At 57.6% G+C, this 19,462-nt stretch overlaps 3 protein-coding genes across 11 annotated transcripts; 1 reads left to right on the top strand and 2 right to left on the bottom strand.

Annotated features, from left to right (window-relative positions):
* Window positions 1-182: 182 nt before the first annotated feature.
* NOL3 (nucleolar protein 3) lies at window positions 183-3,701 on the top strand. 3 transcript variants are annotated; one of them, XM_064273932.1, is made up of 4 exons: window positions 183-252; window positions 2,656-2,958; window positions 3,131-3,485; window positions 3,565-3,701. In XM_064273932.1, coding segments are annotated over exons 2-4 (651 nt in total). In that variant the 5' UTR covers window positions 183-252; window positions 2,656-2,663; the 3' UTR covers window positions 3,566-3,701. The 3 variants fall into 3 exon arrangements, with proteins under 3 accessions (XP_064130002.1, XP_064130001.1, XP_064130003.1); XM_064273931.1 differs by lacking the exon at window positions 183-252 and adding an exon at window positions 263-402; XM_064273933.1 differs by lacking the exon at window positions 183-252 and adding an exon at window positions 265-402 and having other exon boundaries at window positions 3,131-3,454.
* A 406-nt stretch (window positions 3,702-4,107) lies between these two features.
* Window positions 4,108-12,554, bottom strand: MATCAP1 (microtubule associated tyrosine carboxypeptidase 1). 7 transcript variants are annotated; one of them, XM_023556556.2, is made up of 8 exons: window positions 12,418-12,554; window positions 9,305-9,471; window positions 8,514-9,138; window positions 8,288-8,431; window positions 7,887-8,031; window positions 6,676-6,981; window positions 6,479-6,576; window positions 4,108-5,392 (listed from the first exon to the last, which is right to left on the bottom strand). In XM_023556556.2, the coding sequence occupies exons 3-8, from the start codon at window positions 9,081-9,083 to the stop codon at window positions 5,228-5,230; spliced, it is 1,428 nt and encodes a 475-aa protein (XP_023412324.1). In that variant the 5' UTR covers window positions 9,084-9,138; window positions 9,305-9,471; window positions 12,418-12,554; the 3' UTR covers window positions 4,108-5,227. The 7 variants fall into 7 exon arrangements, with proteins under 7 accessions (XP_023412324.1, XP_010595024.1, XP_003417220.1 ...); XM_010596722.3 differs by lacking the exon at window positions 12,418-12,554 and adding an exon at window positions 11,833-12,411; XM_003417172.4 differs by lacking the exon at window positions 12,418-12,554 and adding an exon at window positions 11,833-12,411 and having other exon boundaries at window positions 7,899-8,031.
* A 281-nt stretch (window positions 12,555-12,835) lies between these two features.
* On the bottom strand, window positions 12,836-18,694 carry EXOC3L1 (exocyst complex component 3 like 1). The gene is made up of 13 exons (XM_064273938.1): window positions 18,176-18,694; window positions 17,795-17,970; window positions 17,497-17,716; window positions 16,339-16,951; window positions 16,144-16,261; window positions 15,860-15,985; window positions 15,661-15,761; window positions 15,246-15,356; window positions 14,103-14,232; window positions 13,869-13,991; window positions 13,637-13,792; window positions 13,422-13,546; window positions 12,836-13,336 (listed from the first exon to the last, which is right to left on the bottom strand). The coding sequence occupies exons 1-13, from the start codon at window positions 18,219-18,221 to the stop codon at window positions 13,147-13,149; spliced, it is 2,235 nt and encodes a 744-aa protein (XP_064130008.1). The 5' UTR covers window positions 18,222-18,694; the 3' UTR covers window positions 12,836-13,146.
* Window positions 18,695-19,462: the final 768 nt, after the last annotated feature.

Below are 19,462 nucleotides of genomic sequence, written 5' to 3'. Positions count from 1 at the left end.
ACACAGAGAGGAGCGGTCGAGGAGAATATTGGTGTAAAGTGGGCCCTGGGCACGTGGGGCCGCGGGCCGAACTGTCCCTCCCCCTACCCCCCTCTGACTCATCTCCGGGCGCACACCCGGTGGGGAGAGAAAACAGACTATCGGCTCCCGGCAGCCCTGGCCGCCCCGCCCCCGGCGCAGCTGTTGTCCTCCCCCTCCCCGCGGCCCAGCATTTTCTGCACTGTCATCTCCTGCGTGACTGAGGCTCGACCCGTGAGTGGGGCCGCCCTGAGCGGACGGGACGGGGAGCCCCACCCCACTCAGCTGGAGGGAGGGAAGAGAAACTGAGATTAGGCTCTGAGGAGGTCGGTGAGCCCCGCCCCTCCGCAAGACTCTTAAACCCAGGGACTGGGTGGAGGAGAGGTAAGGGCATCCTTGCCGGCGCACATGCGCAAAGGCTCCCGCCGTTTCCCCAAGACCCTCGCTTGCAAGAGTATGCGCCGGGGCGAGGGAGGAACCGGGACCCTGCTGCTCTGCTTGCGCCTGGGGTCGCTTGGCGCTCCGGGAATAATCTGGCCTAGGATCTTGAAGGGCTGGCTCTGAGGCCAAAGGGCAGCGAGGTAGCTTCGGTGTTTCCTTCTGAGCAGTGAGGGCTATAGAGGAAGGGCTCCGACCAGAGGGGTCTCTGCTTCCCAGACAGGACAAAGGGCAGGACTTGGGGTAGTGGGAGGAGGAGGCTAATAGGAAGGAGGGCAGGCCAGTCCAATCGCACCCTCCCTCCCTGTCCAGGGTAGATGCTGATCCCCTCTTCTCACTCCCCCAATGATTGAGGTCCGTCATTGGAAGCCCTCAGCTGAAGAGGGCAGAGGGTCTTCCTGTCACACAGTTCAGCGATGTCAGTTAACTAACTACACAGTGGTGGGGGTATATGGTGTTCCCTGGTGCTCGCAGAAGGAACCAATCGGCCTTTGGGAGACTTAGCACTGGAGTGGATAAGGGAACATTTGAGTCTTGGAAAATAGGTTCACCAGGTGGAGGGAGGGAAAAGGCATTCCAGACTTAAGGAACATCTGCACAGGCTCAGACGTGCCAGGGGCTTGGCAAGTTCTGGGAGCACTGAGTGGAAGAGGGAAGTGGGGAAAGGCCTGGCTCTGTGTGTGGGGGGTGGGGGAGTAGCTAGAGCAGCCAGGCCAGGTGGTCTGGTCTCTCTCTGATGAGCAGTGGAAGGTGGACAGCAGGTGGTTAGGGCTGACTTTCTGCCAGGCATTCAGGCTACATACAGCAAGTCAGATTCCAGCTCTGCCACTTGCTCTCTCTGTGCCTCTCTCATCTGTAAAATGGGAATGATAAATCCTAGGCTGTGGGGGTGACAGAGTGGGAGTGAGGTGCCCAGAGGGGCTGTTACAGGAAATGAGGCAATGATGGTGGGGCTGGGGGTGGGGATGGCTGATAGAGACTCACTGAGAGATGGAGCAACAACACTTGTCATGGTTGAGACCGGAAGGGGGAGATGGGTAGTCCTAGTCTCTCTTCAGTGGCCTAGGGGAGGAGCTGACACTTCCATATGGCCAGGAGGGGTTAAATGATCAGCGGAGGCATTGGAGACAGTATAATACCAGGGGCTGGAGGGAGAGACCTGTAAGGCAGGATGGGGGCTAGGACCAAATTCTCTCCTCCCAACAAGGCCCAGATGCCTAGAACAAGGTAGAGGAGGGACCTCAAAGGGAGAAGGAGACCGGGGGGCAGGTGGCGACGAAACCAAGACAGGAAGGAAAACAGTAAAAGTTTGGGAAACATTTATCGGTAGCTTTTATCTGCTGGTCCCCGGAGATGCCAAGAAGCAAAGATGTCTGTGAGTCACTCCCAGACCAGTGGGGAGACAGTTGTGTCTCAGGTGATGTCAGGAAATCATGGTCAGAGCTGGGACTCAAGAGGATTCAGGTATTCCTGCTCAGGTATCAGGGAACCAGGAAGGACTAGGAGACCACATTGGGGGTTGCACCACAGTGGTGGTGTGGTGGGGGGCAGTGCAGGGGCTGGGCCTGGTCTGGAAAGATGACCTCAAGGTCAGAGTAAGGGCTCTGGACTTCTTCCAGCAAGTGAAAAGACTCTGGGTTTTGAATGCAGAGGGGAGAGTATGGAGGCAGAGAGCCCGGAGGGAGGATTCTGAAGAGACCAGACAAAGTAAGTGGTGGAGATGAGGAGATATTCAGCAGAGTGGAAAGGACCTGACAGAGAGCTGGGTGTGGGGTATCTGGGGTCAATCCTAGGTCTTTCTGTCTGTTGAAGCGGAGAAGCAAGTTTGGGAAAGAGAAAGGGGTCAGTTTGGATAAACTGGGTCTGAACCGATGGCGAGATTTGCGCCGGCGGCGGCGGAGGGTGGTGGGGAGCGCAGGTGGCAGGGGTTCAGGAGGTCCCGGTTGGGGAGAGAGGTGAGCGAGGCCACAGGTGACATTTAGAGAAACGGAAGAAGGGACAGGACAAAGCGGCCCAAAAGGCAGGAAGACAAGGAGCTCAATGCAGTGGCCTCCAGGTCCCGCGCAGCTGACGAACCTGGCTAGTCAAGGTCAAGGTGAATTTTGGCCCCAGCCTCGGCAGTTCACTGGAGCCCCGGGAGAGAGGTGAGGGGCGGGGGACCCCTGGCGCCCATTACCCCTCTCCCCCGTCACCATGCAGCCTGGACCATGGGCAACGCGCAGGAGCGGCCGTCGGAGACGATCGACCGCGAACGGAAACGCCTGGTAGAGACACTGCAGGCAGACTCCGGGCTGCTGCTGGACGCATTGCTGGCGCGGGGCGTGCTCACTGGGGCGGAGTACGAGGCGTTGGACGCTCTGCCTGATGCCGAGCGCAGGATGCGCCGGCTGTTGCTGCTGGTGCAGAGCAAGGGCGAGATCGCCTGCAACGAGCTACTGAGCTGTGCTCAGCGTACCGCGCGCGCACCTGACCCGGCTTGGGACTGGCAGCACGTGGGCCCTGGTGAGAGCTCGTGGGGCCCGGCCTGGGGCAGAGCAGGGGGCGGGGCGCGACCCGGGGGCGGGGCAAAAGCTAAGCCGGGGCCGGAGTTGTCTTCCAATGAGGAGTACCAGTGGCTGCAGAGGAAAGAGAGAAAGGGTAAATTGAGCCTGAGACACTCCCACCTCCGCACCAGGTTACCGGGACCGCAGCTACGACCCTCCGTGCCCGGGCCACTGGATGCATGAGACACCCGACTCGGGGACGGCATGCCCCGGACTGCCCAGAACTTCTGGCTGGGATGAGGCTGGGGGTCTCGAGGGCTCCGAAGCGGTGCAATCCCGGATCTCCGAGGACCCCAAGCCGGAGCTGGAAGCCGAGGCTTCTGAAGGGGCTGAGCTGGACCCAGAGCCCCAAATGAATCCGGAACCTGAACCAGAGGCAGAACCAGAGCCTGAATTGGAGCAAGAGCCCGACCCAGAGCCGTATCTTGACTGTGAGCCAGCGGATGAGTCCGAAGGTGTGAGACTGCCTAACCCGATGCCTGGCTGGTAGGAGGGCGTGGACTGGGAAGTGGAGGGCGGGCCCCACCTCACTGTCCACTCTCCCACATTACCTTATGGATTCTAGATTCCTGAGGACCAGACCGCTGACCAGCCGTTTCCCACTGAAACCGGAAGGGACCTGGGATCGTGCCTAGGCTTGGTCGATGCCACTGAGACTCCTTGTGGCCGAGTGCCGCTGGAAGTAATAAACCCTGGAGGGTCGGCCTGGGCTCTCTCCATCATTCTGGCTCTATGCCCAGGAACTGGGGGTGGGCACGCCTGGGTACCTGGGTACCAGTGGTTTGGGCAGCCCTGTGCCCCTCCCCCCCCGAGTTTTTAGCCTCATTCCCACCCTCAATAGCCCAAGCGGCACCCTTAGAGATTGCAGACCCAGAGCTCCAGTGGGACAAAGGCCTGCCCCCTGCTCCACAGCACTTTCCCCCTCATGGGCCATTTAAGGACCTGTGTAGGCACCAGCCCTGCTCCATGGAAGTCCCTGGGCTTGATGCAAAGAGCAAGGGAAGCGGGACTGCTCTCTGCTTAGGGAATGCTTAGCGATCAGAGCCTTAGAAAGTGAGATTAGAAAAGAGGAGCAGAATGGAATCTTGGGTAGACAAAGCCCACACACTTCACTGTAAATGCTGTTTTAATTGTCTGGCTTTCCCCTGCACTGGGAGTTCAGTGAGAGTTCTGACCAGTAATTGGCACACAGAAGGTGCTCTATACATACTCATTGACTAAATGAATAAGGACTTTCCAGCAGTGTTTCTGAGTTTTACAGATGGGAAAACTGAAACCCAGGGAAAGGGTGAAACTGTGCCAACCTCACACGGCAAGTCTGAAGTGAAACTACCTGTTTCTCCCCTGTTCCAGGAGGGGCTCCCAACTTGGGACAACAAACCCTAGGGGCCTGCCCCTCAGGTTCAATGATTGTGACTGCTGCCAGGATATGCCAGCCTCTGCTAGAGATCAGCTGTGAGGGTGAGAGCAAAGGCAGGAACAGCAGAGGCCATGGAAGGGGTGGAGGCAGGGCCAGGTGAGCTCTTGGGCTTGACTCACAGGCCTGAAGCACAGTATGTGTATGTGTGTGTGATGGGAGTGGGGCTAGGAACGAGCAAGGCCTTCCAGGGGAAGCTGCTGCCGCCCATCTCCAGGAAGTAGAGCACATAAATACAGAATATACACAACCAGTGGGACAGCCAAAACACTGGAAAGCACATCCCAGCTCAGCTGGGTCTCTACTACCAGGACCCCCACCCCCTGAACCTGTGTGAAAGCCAGGACCCCAGGCTCAGGCAATCACCCCAGGAGAAGGGGTTCCGACCCCGACCAGGACCCAGTGAGAGGTAGACAGCGTGAAAGCTGAAGGAGCACCAAGGGGCCAGGTGGGGGAAGGGAGGGACTAGAGTGCCCCGACACTCAAGGCCATCTCATGCAGGAACAAATTTCTGTTCCCAAACCACCCATCCCCATCCATGCTTAGCTCCCCTACTGCCCCCAGGCCTCCCTTCTGCTCAACAGAAAAGTCAAGGCAGAAGGCCATACTTGGTTTGCCTGACACGCTACTACTGGTTCTCAAGTGCCCGGGAGGCTAGCTAAGGACACAAACCCTCTGATGTTGCCACTCGTCTCTCCCAGTTCCCCAAGAAACACCCAGGCCGTGGAAACACAGAGCAGACAGCCTCATGTTCTGGGGGCCAATATGGAGCCCTCTCTCCAGGGCCTTTGCCTGTGGCCCTCAACCAGCATCACTCAGGCAGCAGGCGGCCCAGCTCTGCTTCATCCAGCCGGTTGGTGGCCATGATGTGCTCCAACTGCTGTCGGTAGCGCACCAGGTCCTGCATGAAGTGGGGCACCCGGGTCTTGTCCAGCACCCCGTGGGGCCGAAGGTGGTCCACATCCTCATAGGATACCTGGAGGGAGGGAGCTGGGTCTTAGGGGTAGCCAGAGCCCACCCCCCTCTCCCCCAGCCTCTGACAGCTGGTCCAGCACTTGACTGACGCTCATTATCCATTGCTTCCAGGACTCCTTTCTCTGCCCCTCTCCCGCTTCCCTTCCTGTCTATCTCCAATATATGCACCTCTGGGCTCAGTCCTGGGTCTTTGCTCTCCTCTCTTAACACCTTTTACCATTTATGCCCTATACCCCACTCCTCTCTGCAGCCTAGCCCCTCCTCTTACCTCCAAACCTGGGTGTCTAATTGCCTCCTGAACCTTCCCCTAGATATCCTTCAAGCACCTCAGACTCCCCGTATCTACACTCATGAAGCTCTTCTACCTTCTGGGTGCTGGCTTATGCTTATGCCAGCCCTACTGTCTTCGGTTACCCAGGTCAGATTTCAGGAGCAGGCCTGGACTCTATCATTCTCCCATACAGGGTCGCCACTGAGTTAAAGGAATTCCACTCTCTGAAGAGCTTTCCAGCTTACTTGTTCTCTCCAACTGCATGGCCACTGCCTGTTAGGTCAGACCACCATCAACTCTACAGGAGTGACTGGAAAGACTGCCTCCTCCCCCTGTACTCCCTTCCCTAGGCTTCTCTCCAGTCCACCTTCCACATGACATCCAGAGAGAGCTTTCTAAAGCAACCACCGGTGCCACTCTGCTCAGAGGTCCCCCCTGACTCCCATTGTTTTAGATGAAGTCCACATTCCTCAGCGTGACACAAATGCCCAGAGCTGGGGACTTGGTCCCTGGTCACTTCTCCAGCCTCCTTCCCTTTCCTGACTGCCCCCTTGACCCGGATCCTCCTTTGAGATGCGACATCTACATACACGCTGGCGCTGGGTCAAGCACCTGTTTACGGCTGTGGACCCTGAGAACTCTTGTCACCACAAACTGGCATTTCATCTCCTGTGCTCATCTCCACCCATGCTTTCCCCCACCACCACCTAGAGAGCTCTGGCACCCAGCCCTCAGCTGGCACCCATGAGAGGTTCAGGGAATACTGCAGTGAAGGGGAGAGTTGGGTGGGTCCTCTACAGGCCCGCGGCTTCTCACCTTGCCCAGCGAGGTCAGCAGCGGGAAATCGATGGTCTGGCGGTGCCGCAGAATGCGCACGATGCCGTCCAGGTACACCTGGTCTTTGCTGAAGCAACCTGCGACCACAGGAGGGCTGGGAGCCCCTGGTCCTGAGGCCCAGCCCCTCGCCCCACCCCTCTGCCCCAGCTCTGGCACTGCTCCCACGAGCCGCCCACCTGGCTGTGAGGTGTCAGTCTGGCCACGCTTGGCGCGCACGCAGTACTCCCAGCGCACGTTGACGTCCTGCACATAGCGCGCCAGGTCCTGGAAGAGCTGGCGGAAGGACATGCGCGCAGCGCGGTGGATGGTGTAGTAGAGCAGCGCTGCGCGCCACAGAAAGGGTTGCTTGCGGAAAAGCACGCTGTGCAGGCTGGCCAGGCCCTCCTCCGTGGGGTTAGCGGGCCGCAGCCCGTATTGCACCCGGCCCTCGGCGCTGTGCCATGGCTGCTGTGCGTTGTTCACACCTCGCAGGTAGTGAGTGCCTGCGGGGATGGCATGGGGAGGTGGCGCTGGGCGGGGCGGCCAGGGGACCCGCCTCTAGACCCGTGCTCTGTCGTTCCACTGAACCTCTAGCTGGTGAAGCTTGTATCCTCCAGCCCCCAGACTCAGGTTCTCACACAGTTCCCCTCAACTCCCCTCCCCTCTGGCTCCTCAAACCAATACATACTCGCTCATCCCCAGGCAGCATGAAGACCCTCCTAAGTGAACTTGCACCCAAGGACTAATAAAGTCTCACAAGCATGCGTGCCCCCCACCCCACAAACTCTCCCAGAAGTCACATTGCCCCCAGCCCTTTGGAGGGGTGCATGAACATGCGCACCACTCCAGGCCACATCCTGCCTGCCCATATCATTTTGACAGTCATGCTGAGCCCTCAGAAAAACCACCTCTTGCCCAGAGCAACAGGATTCTTGATGAGGAGGGATGGACAGAAAGGAATAGCGATTAGTGTTCCTGCACACCCCCAATTCCCAGCTTGACTATCCCCTCCTGATCTCGGCCCTGTGTGTTCTCAGACAATTCCACCCCCAGGATCTGGCCTTCTACCCACCCTGGAAGGCCTGCATGTTGACTGGCCTGATGGAACCCCTGGGGTGCTCCCTCTGACCTGTCTGGGCCATGGCAGCCTTGCTCCCACTGTCAAGGGAAATCGGACAAAAAGATAACCAAAAGGACTAAGAGATGAGGGTGAGCCCAGACAGTGCGCAGGCATGTTCTGGCCTACCTCTGTGAGTGAGAGGGAGGAGGTAGCTGCGCATGAAGGGGAAGGGCCCATTCTCCTCCAGAGGGAAGGGGAAGAAACAGACAGGGTGAGGTTATTAGGGCCCCTCACTGCCACCACCCCAGCTCCCAACCCTCTCTCAGCCATAGCTGCCCCCCCACCTACCCACATCCTGACCTATCTCGTGCCGCAGCATGCCCTCCAACCAATACTGGCGGGCTCCCATCAGGTTGATGGCCAGTGTGGGTCGACTGTTCTCCACCATCATCACGGCCTGGGATAGCAGGTCCTCACTCAGCTGCACCACCACCTGCAGGTAGCACTGCCTTAAACCATGGCTAAGAGCCCTGGGGCCAGTGTACAGGCAGATCCACAGATGCTACAGGGTAGTCAGGCTGGATACTCACTCTTCACCAGCTCTGCTCAAAGCCAGCCCCCAACTCACTGGGCAAAGACTTGCCTGGGGTTACCATGTGGCCAGGTGTGGAAATGGACCTGGCACCACACAACTTGGGGGCCTGATTTGGGGCATGTAGAGGAGGGGCCGGCAGGCAGGGCAAGCTCACCTCCCCCACGCAGCCCTCCTTCTGCATGTATTTGCGCACAATGGACCAGATCTGGCACTTGGTCAGCAGCTGGCCCCCGGTGGCAGCCTCAAAGTGTTCGTAGGTGCCAAACTTCTCCAGGACAGCCTCAATAATGCCAACCGCCTGCACACAGGGCAGCAGTGGCTGGTCAGGCCCAGCCTCTTGGGTGGTCAGGGCCAGGGTGAGGTGGGTAGGTTGGACTGACCTGGTGGATGAACTGCCCAGAGGCCTCACAGTACTTCTCCAGCACCGCTGTGGGCATGGGCTCCTGGTACTCAAACTGCGGGTTGTAGGTGTAGTGGGACTGGAAGAACTTTTCCCGCTCACTGTCCATGTTGGTTGGTCGTAGGGCCACCAGCATGCAGGGGCTCTTGTTTGCAACACGCCCTGAATCCCTTCGGGTCTTAGCAATGTGAGGCAGAGAGGCTGCAGACCGCAGGGTGCCCCCACCTGGGTCCCGTCCCTGTCCAGGTGGGGCTCGTCCCTGGATGGTACCTCCCCGCCGGCCAGCGCTATTTATGGTGCAGGTACTCTCACTGCGACGCATGTGGCTGCGGTGACCCAGGCGCAGCTCTGTGAGAGGCTTAGCCTCAGGCCGGGGCTGCAGAGCTGAAGGGACTGACAGAGCCAGGGGCAAGGGCAGGGGCCGAGACCAGGGATACAGCGGTGGCTCATCTCCATCTGAGGGCTTCAGCCTGGTGTGCAGGGACAGGGGACTGGCAGGTGGGCTGGGTGGTGCCTCCTCATACACCTGGGCCCCTGAGTCCAGCACCATTGTGCCCTGGGGTCACATCCAGCTGGGTCACTCCAATTTCCCTCACTGTTGACCTCTGAGGACATAGAAGAGCATGTAATGGGTGTGGCCTGAGGCCCAGCAGGCCCTGTGCTCCACTTTGCCCTTGTTGTGCCCTTGGTGAGCCCAGGGCCCGCTGCCAGGGGTCTGGGTAGCTGCCCCCCAATACCCACCCCAGTATCTCTTCCCTCCTGTAGGCTTACCTAGGCAGGTTGGGCTGGGGGAAAGCAGGAAGGAGAGTCTCATATATCAGCCCAGATTGGTGGATACTGGAATTGCCTCGGCCTGTGAGCTCCTGAGAGCAAGGATTCTAATTCCTGTGCTCAGTGCACACCCAGTCTGGGAGCCGGTCCAGTGCAGCCCAACCTGCCTGGATGGATGAAGGGTAAAGGGTCCCAGGGGCTATCTTCTGTCTTTGGCACCTTCTTAGCCCCACCCTCTCCCTTCCCTACCACCAAGCTTCACCTACCTGCCCCATCTGGCCTTTGCTTATACTAGCCCCTCCACCAGGAATGCCCTCTCTCCTCTGGGCCATCTATTCAAATCCAAATTAAAACTGGCTTTTGGGGGGCAGAAGGAAACTTCAGCAAGTTCCAGCCAATCCCTGGCCTGCCCCCTGGCAGATGCTTCTCTCCCCTCTGAAGCATCTTCCCGGCAGTCATCCAAGACCAGTGTCTGGGTGCTCACCCCCTGACTCTGCACCAGGGCTCAGTCCATCCAGTCTCTCCAGCCTCCTAGACAAGCCCCTGCCTGCTCAGGGACACAATTCCAATATTCCAATATTTCTCCTCTCTTCCACATCATCAATTTCTGCCTCTCTACTGGATTATTTCCATCAGCATAAACACATGCCATTATTTCTCCATTTCAAAAAACAAAACAATACCCTTGCTTGACCCTATACTCCTCCACCTACTGCCCCATTACTTCTCCCTCCAGCTGTTCCTCAAGAGTTGTCTGTACTCAGTCTCCAATTCTTTTTTTCCTGTTCTGTCATAAATTCACACCAATTAGGGTTTTGTTCCCCACTCTCCATCAAAATTGATCTGAACGAGGACACTAATGATCTTCATATCGGTCACCAGCACTTGACATGGTTAATCATGTCCTCCTGGAAACACTTTCTCACTTGGCTTCTTGAGCAGTCTACCTTGGTTCTCCGCCTTGGTTTCCCTTGCTGATTCATCCCTACTTCCCAACCTCTTAACACAGAAATGTCCCAGGGCTTGTCTACAGAAGATTTTCCCTCTTGTCCCCTTATGCTGCAAAGGACCTCTTTTAAGTGTTGAAAAGCAAAGATGTCACCTTGAAGACTAAGGGGGCCTGACCCAAGCCATGATATTTTCAATCCCATCATATGCATGTGAAAGCTGGACAATGAATAAGGAAGATGGAAGAAGAATTGAGGCCTTTGACTTGTAGTGTTGGTGAAGAATATTGAATATGCCATGGCCTGCCAAAAGAATGAACAAATCTGTCTTGGAAGAAGTACAATCAGAATGGTCCTCAGAAGCAAGGATGGCGAGACTGTGTCTTACATACTTTGGACATGTTGTCAGGAGGGATCAGACCCTGGAGAAGGACATCATGCTTGGTAGAGTCGAGGGTCAGGAGAAAAAAGGAAGACCCTCAACGAGGTGGACTGACATAGTGGCTGCAACAATGGGCTCAAGCATAACAATGATTGTAAGGATGATGCAGGACTAGGCAGTGTTTCATTCTGTTGTGCACAGGGTTGCTATGAGTCGGAACCAACTCGAGAGCACCTAACAACAACAACCCAGCTCATAAAGGAGTCCTGGTGGCCCAATAGTTAAGTGCTCAGCTGCTAACTGAAAGGTTGGTGGTTTGAATCCATCAGCAGCTCCGCAGGAGAAAAGCCCTGGTAATCTGCTCCCGTAAAGATTATTGTTGTGTTGTTGTTAGGCGCTGTGGAGTCAATTCCGACTCATAGCCACCCTATAGGACAGAGTAGAACTGCCCCATAGGGCTTCCAAGGAATGCCTGGTGGATTTGAACTGCCAACCTTTTGGTTAGCAGCTGAACTCTTAACCACTATGCCACCAGGGTTTCCCCATAAAGATTATAGACTAGAAAACCCTTTGGGGCAGTTCTACTCTGTTCTATAGGGTCGCTATGAGTCGGAATTGACTTGATGGCACACAACAACACCTAGGTGATGCCACCCACTCTCATGGCTTTAAATATGTCAGCCTAGGCTTTGTCCATAAACTTCAGACCAGTGCTGCCAGTTCTCAGTTCAACATCTGTGCTTGACTGCATAAGGTGCATCTCAAAATAACATTGTATTAGAAGAGCCTTCCCTAACACACCCCTATACAGTAAACTTCCTCTCCCCTCTCCACCACCACCTCTCCTTCCCTCCCTTATTGTTCTCCACAGCAGTTATCACCATCTGAAGTACAGCATATTTGACTGTTAGCTATCTGTTTCCTCTTGAAAATCTTCAGGATCCCAAACAGTGCCTGACCCAGAGCAGCTGAGTGAACCAAAGAGCTCTTCTCAGATCTGGAATCATTCCTTCCCTGCACTTTGTTTCCCCATCTAGATTCAGTCTTCCTCCTCGAGAAGTGCCCAGCCGCTCGAAAAAGCTTCAGGCCTCAGGATTCACTCTCCTCAACTAACTGGACACTTTCCCAGGCTCCTCACTGGTCTCTGGGCTTTTACCTGAGCCAGTCCTCTCCATCTCCCCTTCTTTCATTCAACCTACCTCCTCGCAATCACCAGAATATGCCTGTGTTTCTTTCATGTCTCAGGTCCTTCCGCCAGGAATGCCCTCCCAATGCATCCTTCAGGGCTTGGTTCAGGCCTCACCTCTTTCGGGAAGTCTTCCCAGCACATAGTTTCCCCAGTGCCTAGGCGGCTTCTCTACCGCCCTAGGCTGTCACTGTCGGAGCCTGGGTCTGTGTCCCCCCACCATTCCAACTCCCCGAGGGCAGTAACGGGTCTCATCTGGCCCCAGGTCTCCAGCACCCAGCACTAGGCGCAGATAAATGAACGAAAGGATGGGGGAGGAGCCCTAGATTATTGAAGGCGGGGTCTGGTGACAAATGAGAGGGTGTGGCCTGCACTAGTAAGAGACCCGAGAGGGTAATGTGGAAGAAGGGCCAATGGAAACGGAGAGATGGAGGAGGGGCGTGCCCAGCGGCCAATAAGCGGCGGGGGATGGGGTGAAGGGTGTGCCAATGGAGGGCGGGGCTGGAGGACAATGGAGGGGGTTCCTTAGTAGATAGCGGAGTCGCGTCGCTCGCCTTCTCTGCCTCCCGGGGGTCCCATTCGCGCGCCGCGTCCCAACCTGTTCGCCCCTTTACTCGTCGCCGCCGTTCCCGTTCCGTAGCGCCCGTCGCCTGCAGCCCAGCCCGCGGGAGCCAACACCTCTGACGCACCACCCGGGCGCGCGTACGCTCACAGGATGGCGCGCGGGTTCGCGTCAGTCTCCGCGGCGGCGCGCGCGGGAGACCACAGCCGGGGGCGGGGCCAGGCAGGGCAGAGGGGGTGGTGTCCTTCTCGGGTCACACTCTTGGGCGGGGACTCGTCTTAGGCCCGGCCCCTCTACGTGGGCCAGGAGGGTCTCAGGGCTTCGGGGGCAATCCGACAGCCAAAACACGGGCGTCCAGACACTAGTTCACTCCCCTGCGCGATTACGGGAAACCCTGGTGGCATAGTGCTACGGCTGCCAACCAAGAGGTCAGCAGTAGGAATTCGCCGGGCGCTCCTCGGAAACTTTATGGGGCAGTTCTACCCTGTCCTGTAGGGCCGCTATGAGTTGGAATCGACTCGATGGGAGCGGGCTTAGGTTTTTTTGGGGGGCGCGGATACGCGGGCGAGGACGGTACTTGCATACCACGCCGAGTCTGGATACATGGGATCGCAGTCTGTGTAGCAGGCTGGGAACCAAGGTACCATACCATACTGTGCATAACCCCTAACCTTTGCGGACACTTTTATTTCACCCCTCCTTCCCCCAGACACACAGAGCCAGAGGCCCGGAAGCCGTTGGCTTTATTCTGCAGGCAGCCGAGCATCAGGCGCAGGATCCCGAGGGAAGGCAGTAGGACGGTGCGGGTGTAGGCGCCGGCACTAGGCTGAAGAGTGCGCGGTGACCAGCAGGAGGCGAGGGCGGCGGGACGGCCTGTAAGGAGCTGAGTGCGGCCAGCCGCTGCTCTCGGGACACGTCCCCGCGCAGGTCCAGGAGGGCTGAGACGTGGTCCTCGCTGCAGAGCACCAGAGGGGCGAGTCAGCTCCGCCCTGCCCGCCCCTCCCGGGCTCCTCCTCCCTCCCCGCCTGGAGTCTCCGCACCTCACGTCGGGAAATTGTTGCCGCAAGCCGGCCACCTCGAGGCCAAGCAGCGTAGGGTCGTGCAGGTTCAGCAGCTCCCGCAGGGCGAGCAGCACTGGCGCGCACTGCACGCTCTCCTCCAGGCCCTGCTCACGTGGGGTAGGATTTCGTGGCGGCCCTCGGCCTACACCTCACCACTGAGACCCCGCCCGTCTGTCTCTCCGCTGAGCTCTTACCAAACCAAGAAAGAGCTCCCGGAGCTGGGTGGCATCATGCCGCAGGCGCTCGGCGGCCTGGGTCCGCTCGTCTGCACCACGGCACACTAAGCGGCCCTGCATCAGTGCGCGCAGGTACTGCAGCACCACGGTGCGCTCCGCCTCAGCCAGCAGCAGCTGCGGCGAGGGCGATCAGGCAGGTCCAGGTTGCTTTTCCCATCGGCTTCTCCCCATGCCCTCCCTCCCAACGCACCTGGACTGCCGGGCTCCGCACGCGCCGGAAGTCCCGGCAGAAGTTCGCAGTCCGCTCGCACACACCATCCAGCAGCTCTGGGCTCGACAGCCACCAGCGCGAGGGCAGACTTGAGAACAGGGGCTGGGGGAGGACAAAGACGGCGCTGGGGGAATGATCCAGACCCTGCATTCCCAGCAGAGGCCTCCACACGTACATTGTCACTCCACCTCCAACCCCCACCTGAAGCCTCACCTGGAGCTCCGCTAGCAGGGCCTCCAGCACCAGGCGGCAGATCCTCCTCTGCAGCTCGTCCAGCGCAGCTTCCACCCGAGCCAAGGCCACAGAAGCCATCCCATCGAGGTGAAGGACAGACACGGACGACCTAGAACCAAAAAAAAAAACAAAAAAAAAAAAACAAAAAACCGTTGCCGTCGAGTCGATTCCGACTGATAGCGACCCTGTAGGACAGAGTATATCTGCTCCATAGGGTTTCAAAGAGCGCCTGGTGGATTCGAACAGACGGCCTAGACGAACCAAAAATTTGTCTTCAGGACCAAGGCCAAGGCCCTCACGGCTCTTCGTGGTCCAACTACCCTAACGCCACCTAGTGGTGCGTGTGTGTGGCAGCTGGGGATGAGAAGGGCTGCTCCTTGCATTTCGGAAGGTCTGAGACTGGGAGTTGGGTCAGAGAGCTAGAACCGACACAGCCCCAGTCGGACCTGTCGTTAATTCGCTGCGTGACCTTAAGCAAAGCATGTCTTTAGGCTCCTATTTGCTCATCCGTAAGGTGAGGGAGGAAACCCTGGTGGCGTAGGGTAGGCAGTTTGAATCCGCCAGACGCTCCTTGGAAACTCTATGGGGCAGTTCTACTCTGTCCTATAGGGTCGCTATGAGTCAGAATCGAATCGACGGCACTGGGTTTGGTTTTTGTTTTTTTTAAGGTGAGGGAGTTAGTCCCAGGCAGGAGTGAGTAAAAATCATCAGCTTTTTTATCTGTCCTCCCCTGTCCCCTCACCCCTCCCCCAGAACATAAGATCCAAGAGGAAGGGAATTCCCTGTTTCTCACAGCTGTAACCCCGAACATTATCTGGCACAGAGTAGGGCCTTGATAATATTTATAATATTTATTGCCAGGCACTGTGGTAGGTACTTTACATGTTATCTCACGTGATTCTCAGAACATCCCATTATACCCAGATAATAGTAATGAGATTCAGAGAGATTAGGTAACATGTCTAAGATCATACAGACAGTAATATACAGAACTAGGATTGGAACCTGGAACTATGTGAGTCCAAAGTCCCTACTGGCCTGGTATGGACTGGTATGGACTAGTTACATACAAATAGGTGCTCAGTCAGGGTTAGTGAAGTGCGGTCCATGTAAGCCCCATACCTGAGTGCTGTGTGGTGGTTGAGTGTGGCCAGTAGGTAGGACACATAATGAGGAGCTATTGCTTCGCCCCTGAGGTGGTCTCGGGAGAATCGGATCAGAGCATCGCTGAAGCTGCAGTGGGCAGAGGTGGTGCCATTGTCACTCTGGTGCTCCCACAACCCTATTGTTGTTAGTAATTGTCATAGAGTCAATGCCGACTCAATGTGTGAAGAATAGAACTGCTACATAGGGTTTTCAAGCCACACGGTGACTCCTCTCACAGCCTCAGCCTCTGGTCATCCTGCCCCACCTCCAAAACACCAAGGCCCAGTTTGAAGGATCCCGTTCTCACTGGTGTGCCTTATTCACTTAAAGCCCCTTTGGATGCCCTGGGAGCAGGACCAGGGGTTGGGAGTGGGTCAGCGTCTTGGCGGACCTCCTCAAGAATGCACCCAGTTCTGACACTGCCATGCCATGCACCCGCTGCTGCAGTGACTTGCTGACCACGCTGGTCACACGGATGTTCTCATCCAGGATCTAGAGGCAGGGATGGGCAGCCATCAGCAGAGCCCCTAGCCCTGCCCCTCCCCTTTCCCCATGGGGGCTGCCCACCTGCCTGGCCACTTCCCACTCACCTGCAGCACAATGGCCGGCATCGGTGAGTGGTAAAAGCCAGATGGGTCTGTGTCTGGCTCCTTTTCCAAGCCCCACTCAGCTACCTCCCCATCCAGTGCCTTCTGCAGCCACTGGGCCACACTTGCCTGGGGGAAAGAGTGAGGGGCAGCAGGATGTAGTGGGGCACTGACCCTGCCAGAGACAGGCAGGCATGTGACAAATGAGAGATCTCTGTGTGACTCTGCACATAAAAGCCTGTAGCTGGTGGGCAGAGCTGCTCTGCACCTGTGCCTGGACCATTCACCTGGACTTTGGCTACAAATGTTGCCTCTAGCTGCTCGACATTCTCCAGGGTCAGCAAGGGCTCCAGCTGGGACACATCAGCGTCAGGCCCCAACTCAAGGCTTCCCATCATTTCTGGCCTGGAGATAGGTGGCAGGTGTCACATGGAGCCCCAGCCTCCAATCCACCCACTTCCCACTGTTCCCAGGTCACTGACCCAAGGTACACATGCTGTGCCCAGTGCAGCAGGGTGAAGGCATCAGCAGCTCTCAGTTCAGGACCTGTGAGGAGTTGCTGCAGGCTGCGGCGCAGGCCGCTGTGTAGGGTATGGGCCCAGAGTTGGACCACCTTGTAGTTCGGCGGACAGCAGGGCGCTACCAGTGCCTCAGCTGTAGCCAACTCGGCTGGCAGTGCCACACGCAGAGTTTCCAGCCATTCTGCTAGGGCCCCTGGCCCAGGCAGCAGAGATGTCCCAAAGTAGACCCGCTCCAGACCCTCCTGTAGTGCCCGCAGAAAGCGCTGCCGCCAGTCCTGGGGGTGTTGCCCAAGGGGGCCTGTGCGCCCAGCTTCCACCTCGGCCACACGCACAGCAGCCACCAGCAAGGCTGGGTCCTCCCGTGCCAGCTGCCCTGCAGTCCCTGCTGCCACCTCCACAGCCCAGCCCAGTGCCTCAGTCAGAGGGCCCAGCCCCTCAAAGGCTGGTAATTCCAGGCCCCCCAGGGCTACCCTTGTGTTCTCTCGAAGCTGTTCCAACTCCCACAGGCTCACATATGCCTCCAGGAGCCGCTGGGCATCAATCAGGGTCTGCGTGTGGGCCACTGCAGCTGGTACTAAGGAAGAGGAGACAACCTTGGGTGTCAGCTTTCCTACCTGTGAATGGGTCCAGTGGTGGATACTGAGGCCCTGGGCCTGCAGGGATGTGTAAGATACTTAATAACCAGTACAGTAGAGCATTGCCCAATCTGACAGAACACAGGCAAGGTCCTAGAGGCCCAGTGGGCCAAGTGTCAACCCTTGAGCTGATGGAACATGAGGAAGTCAGGGATCCCGGAAACAAGTCAGGAAGAACTGGGGAGCTATGCTAGTGGCTATTCACCCAGGCTATTAGGGAAATATTTCAATATATTAACAATCAGGGTGGCCAGAGTCACTTGACCAGGAGTTAGTCCTGTTTCAGACATCCCATGCTGGGAAACCCCAGGATGAGGTACCTTTGTATCCAGCTTCATATGTCATTTGAAGCCTCAGCTACCCTCTGGGAGGTCCCAGGTGTGTCCCTTCATGCAATCCCCACCTGGTGACCCAGCCCCTTGATCAGTGGATGTTTGTTGACTGACTGCTGGCAGGCTGAAGCCTGGGGCCCCTGTACACTCACCTGCTCGAAGCCGAGGCAAGAGCTGAGACAGGGCCTGCAGTTGCTTGTGTTGGGCAACCCGCTCCTGCAGGGGCTCTAGGGTCAGCGCAGCCTCAGCCATGCTCCTGAACAACCTATGGGCCTCGCCTAGGCTCTCCCGGGCTCCCTGCACAGCCTCAAGGGCCTGGGCCAGCTGCCACACACCAGTCTGCACACCCTTCAGGTACGATTGCACCACCGACTGTAGAAGGGAGGCATCCAGTGAGGCCTGGCTGGCCGCAGCCCACCCCCAACACTCCAGCCCCTGCCTGATGCCCACCTTGATGCGTGCTTCCAGGGAGGAGGTGCGCTGCACCTCACGGCTCCGGTACTGGCCCAGCCTGGCCAGCTGCTCTGGCCGGTAGAAGATGCCTGAGGCCCACTTCAGTGCGGCACCCCGGGCCAGGCGTTCCGCCCTTTCCTGCTCTGGCCACTCAGGCCCAGGGCAGGAAGAGCCTGGGTGGCAGCAGCGTTAATCATCAGTCAGTCCAGCAGGGCCTGCAGGAAGCCGCCGCCGAAACTGCTCCCCTTTCCCTGTCCCCCAGTCCACTCTTTTCACTGCCCTATTGAGCTCCAACCAGGCTTGCCTTACAGGACCAACCCCATCATTCCTGTCCTCCTTGCCGTCATCCCTCCTCAGCCCACCCAGAGGGGCTCCTACCAGGGGGATGTGCAGACTCCTTGTTGTCCTTGGCTGCTGGGTCCATGGCAGGCCCTGGAGGAGCCAGAGCTGAGCTGGGAGTGGAGGCGAGGAGCTAGGTTACAGCAGATAGAATGGACGCTCCTTGGAGCTGCAGCCGCTGTTCAGGCCCCTCCAAGAAGGAGGGAAGTTTGTGTCCAGTCCCTCAGGAAATGAAAGGAAGGTGGGTGTGGTGGGGGAGGTACCTGGAGGCCTTCACCCACTGGGTTTCTCAGTTGTGTCCCCTGTAGGGTAGGCACAGGTCTCCACTGGGCCCTGCTCCTACTCTGAGTTTTAGAGGTCAGTTTGGTGTGCAAACCACCAAGCTTGACCAGGCGCCCAGTTCTCCCTCCTCCACAGACAGCCTTGGCCTTGAGGATGGCCCTCTCCCCCAGCCCTGTGGCAGAGCTGGTCACTCCCTTCACTCCCAGTCCACTCCTGGGTACACAACAGACTTCCTCTCCTCAAGGAAGCCTCTCTCCCCACTTGCAGCCCAGGAGCCCCCCTCCTCCCGTGAGGCCCCTCCTCCCCAAGGCCACAGGCAGAACGGAAGGAAGCTGAGTCTCTGGCACTTTATTCCCAACAGGAAAGAACATCTGAATGCAAGGTGGGGTGGGGAGGGTTGAGCACCACTTCCCAGAGTGCTGGGGGTGGGGGGTGTACATGGAGTCCTAACCAGTCCGTGGCGGTACCTCTTAGTGCCCTGGACACAGTCCCAAACCGGACTGGGGCTGGGTGTGCACGGACTACCACACAGTATGAAGTGTGTTGGTGAGTCCCTCAGAGGAAGGTGTGTACCTCTGCAGAAGAGTGAGAGGCCACAGGCTGTTGTGAAGAGGGTGATTGGTGAGTGAAGGTGAGAGGGGGGTCACGGAAAGGCCACGAAAGCTGTGTTGAAGAGCTGGAGTCTTCAGTGCTATAGGGAGCCATGGAGGGGACTTCAGGGGAGTAGTAATGTCATGGGTGCTGTGGTGCACCACCCATTTACCCCTTCCCGCAGCTGCCAGGAGTGAAGTCTGCTCAGGTCTCACAGCTGAGTCTCTCAGTTAATGTTGGGGTACAAAGGCCTGGGCCCCTTGCCTGACTCTGGAATGCCTTTGAATGACCTCCCAGCTTCAGAGCTTCTAGTAGGATGGGCTGAGCCCTCTATTATAACTGTGCCACAGTTTAACTCCTTCCCTGCCCAATTCTGCTTGTCTTAAATCCCTTACAAGTGTGGATCTCCAATAAGCTTCCTACAGGCAAATCCCCTTCTCAAAGTCTGTTTCC

Source organism: Loxodonta africana, chromosome 21, assembly GCF_030014295.1.
Source record: "Loxodonta africana isolate mLoxAfr1 chromosome 21, mLoxAfr1.hap2, whole genome shotgun sequence".
NCBI classification, from domain to species: domain Eukaryota; kingdom Metazoa; phylum Chordata; class Mammalia; order Proboscidea; family Elephantidae; genus Loxodonta; species Loxodonta africana.
Note: the sequence above shows the minus strand (reverse complement) of the source record. Positions and strands in the feature narration are given on the sequence as shown.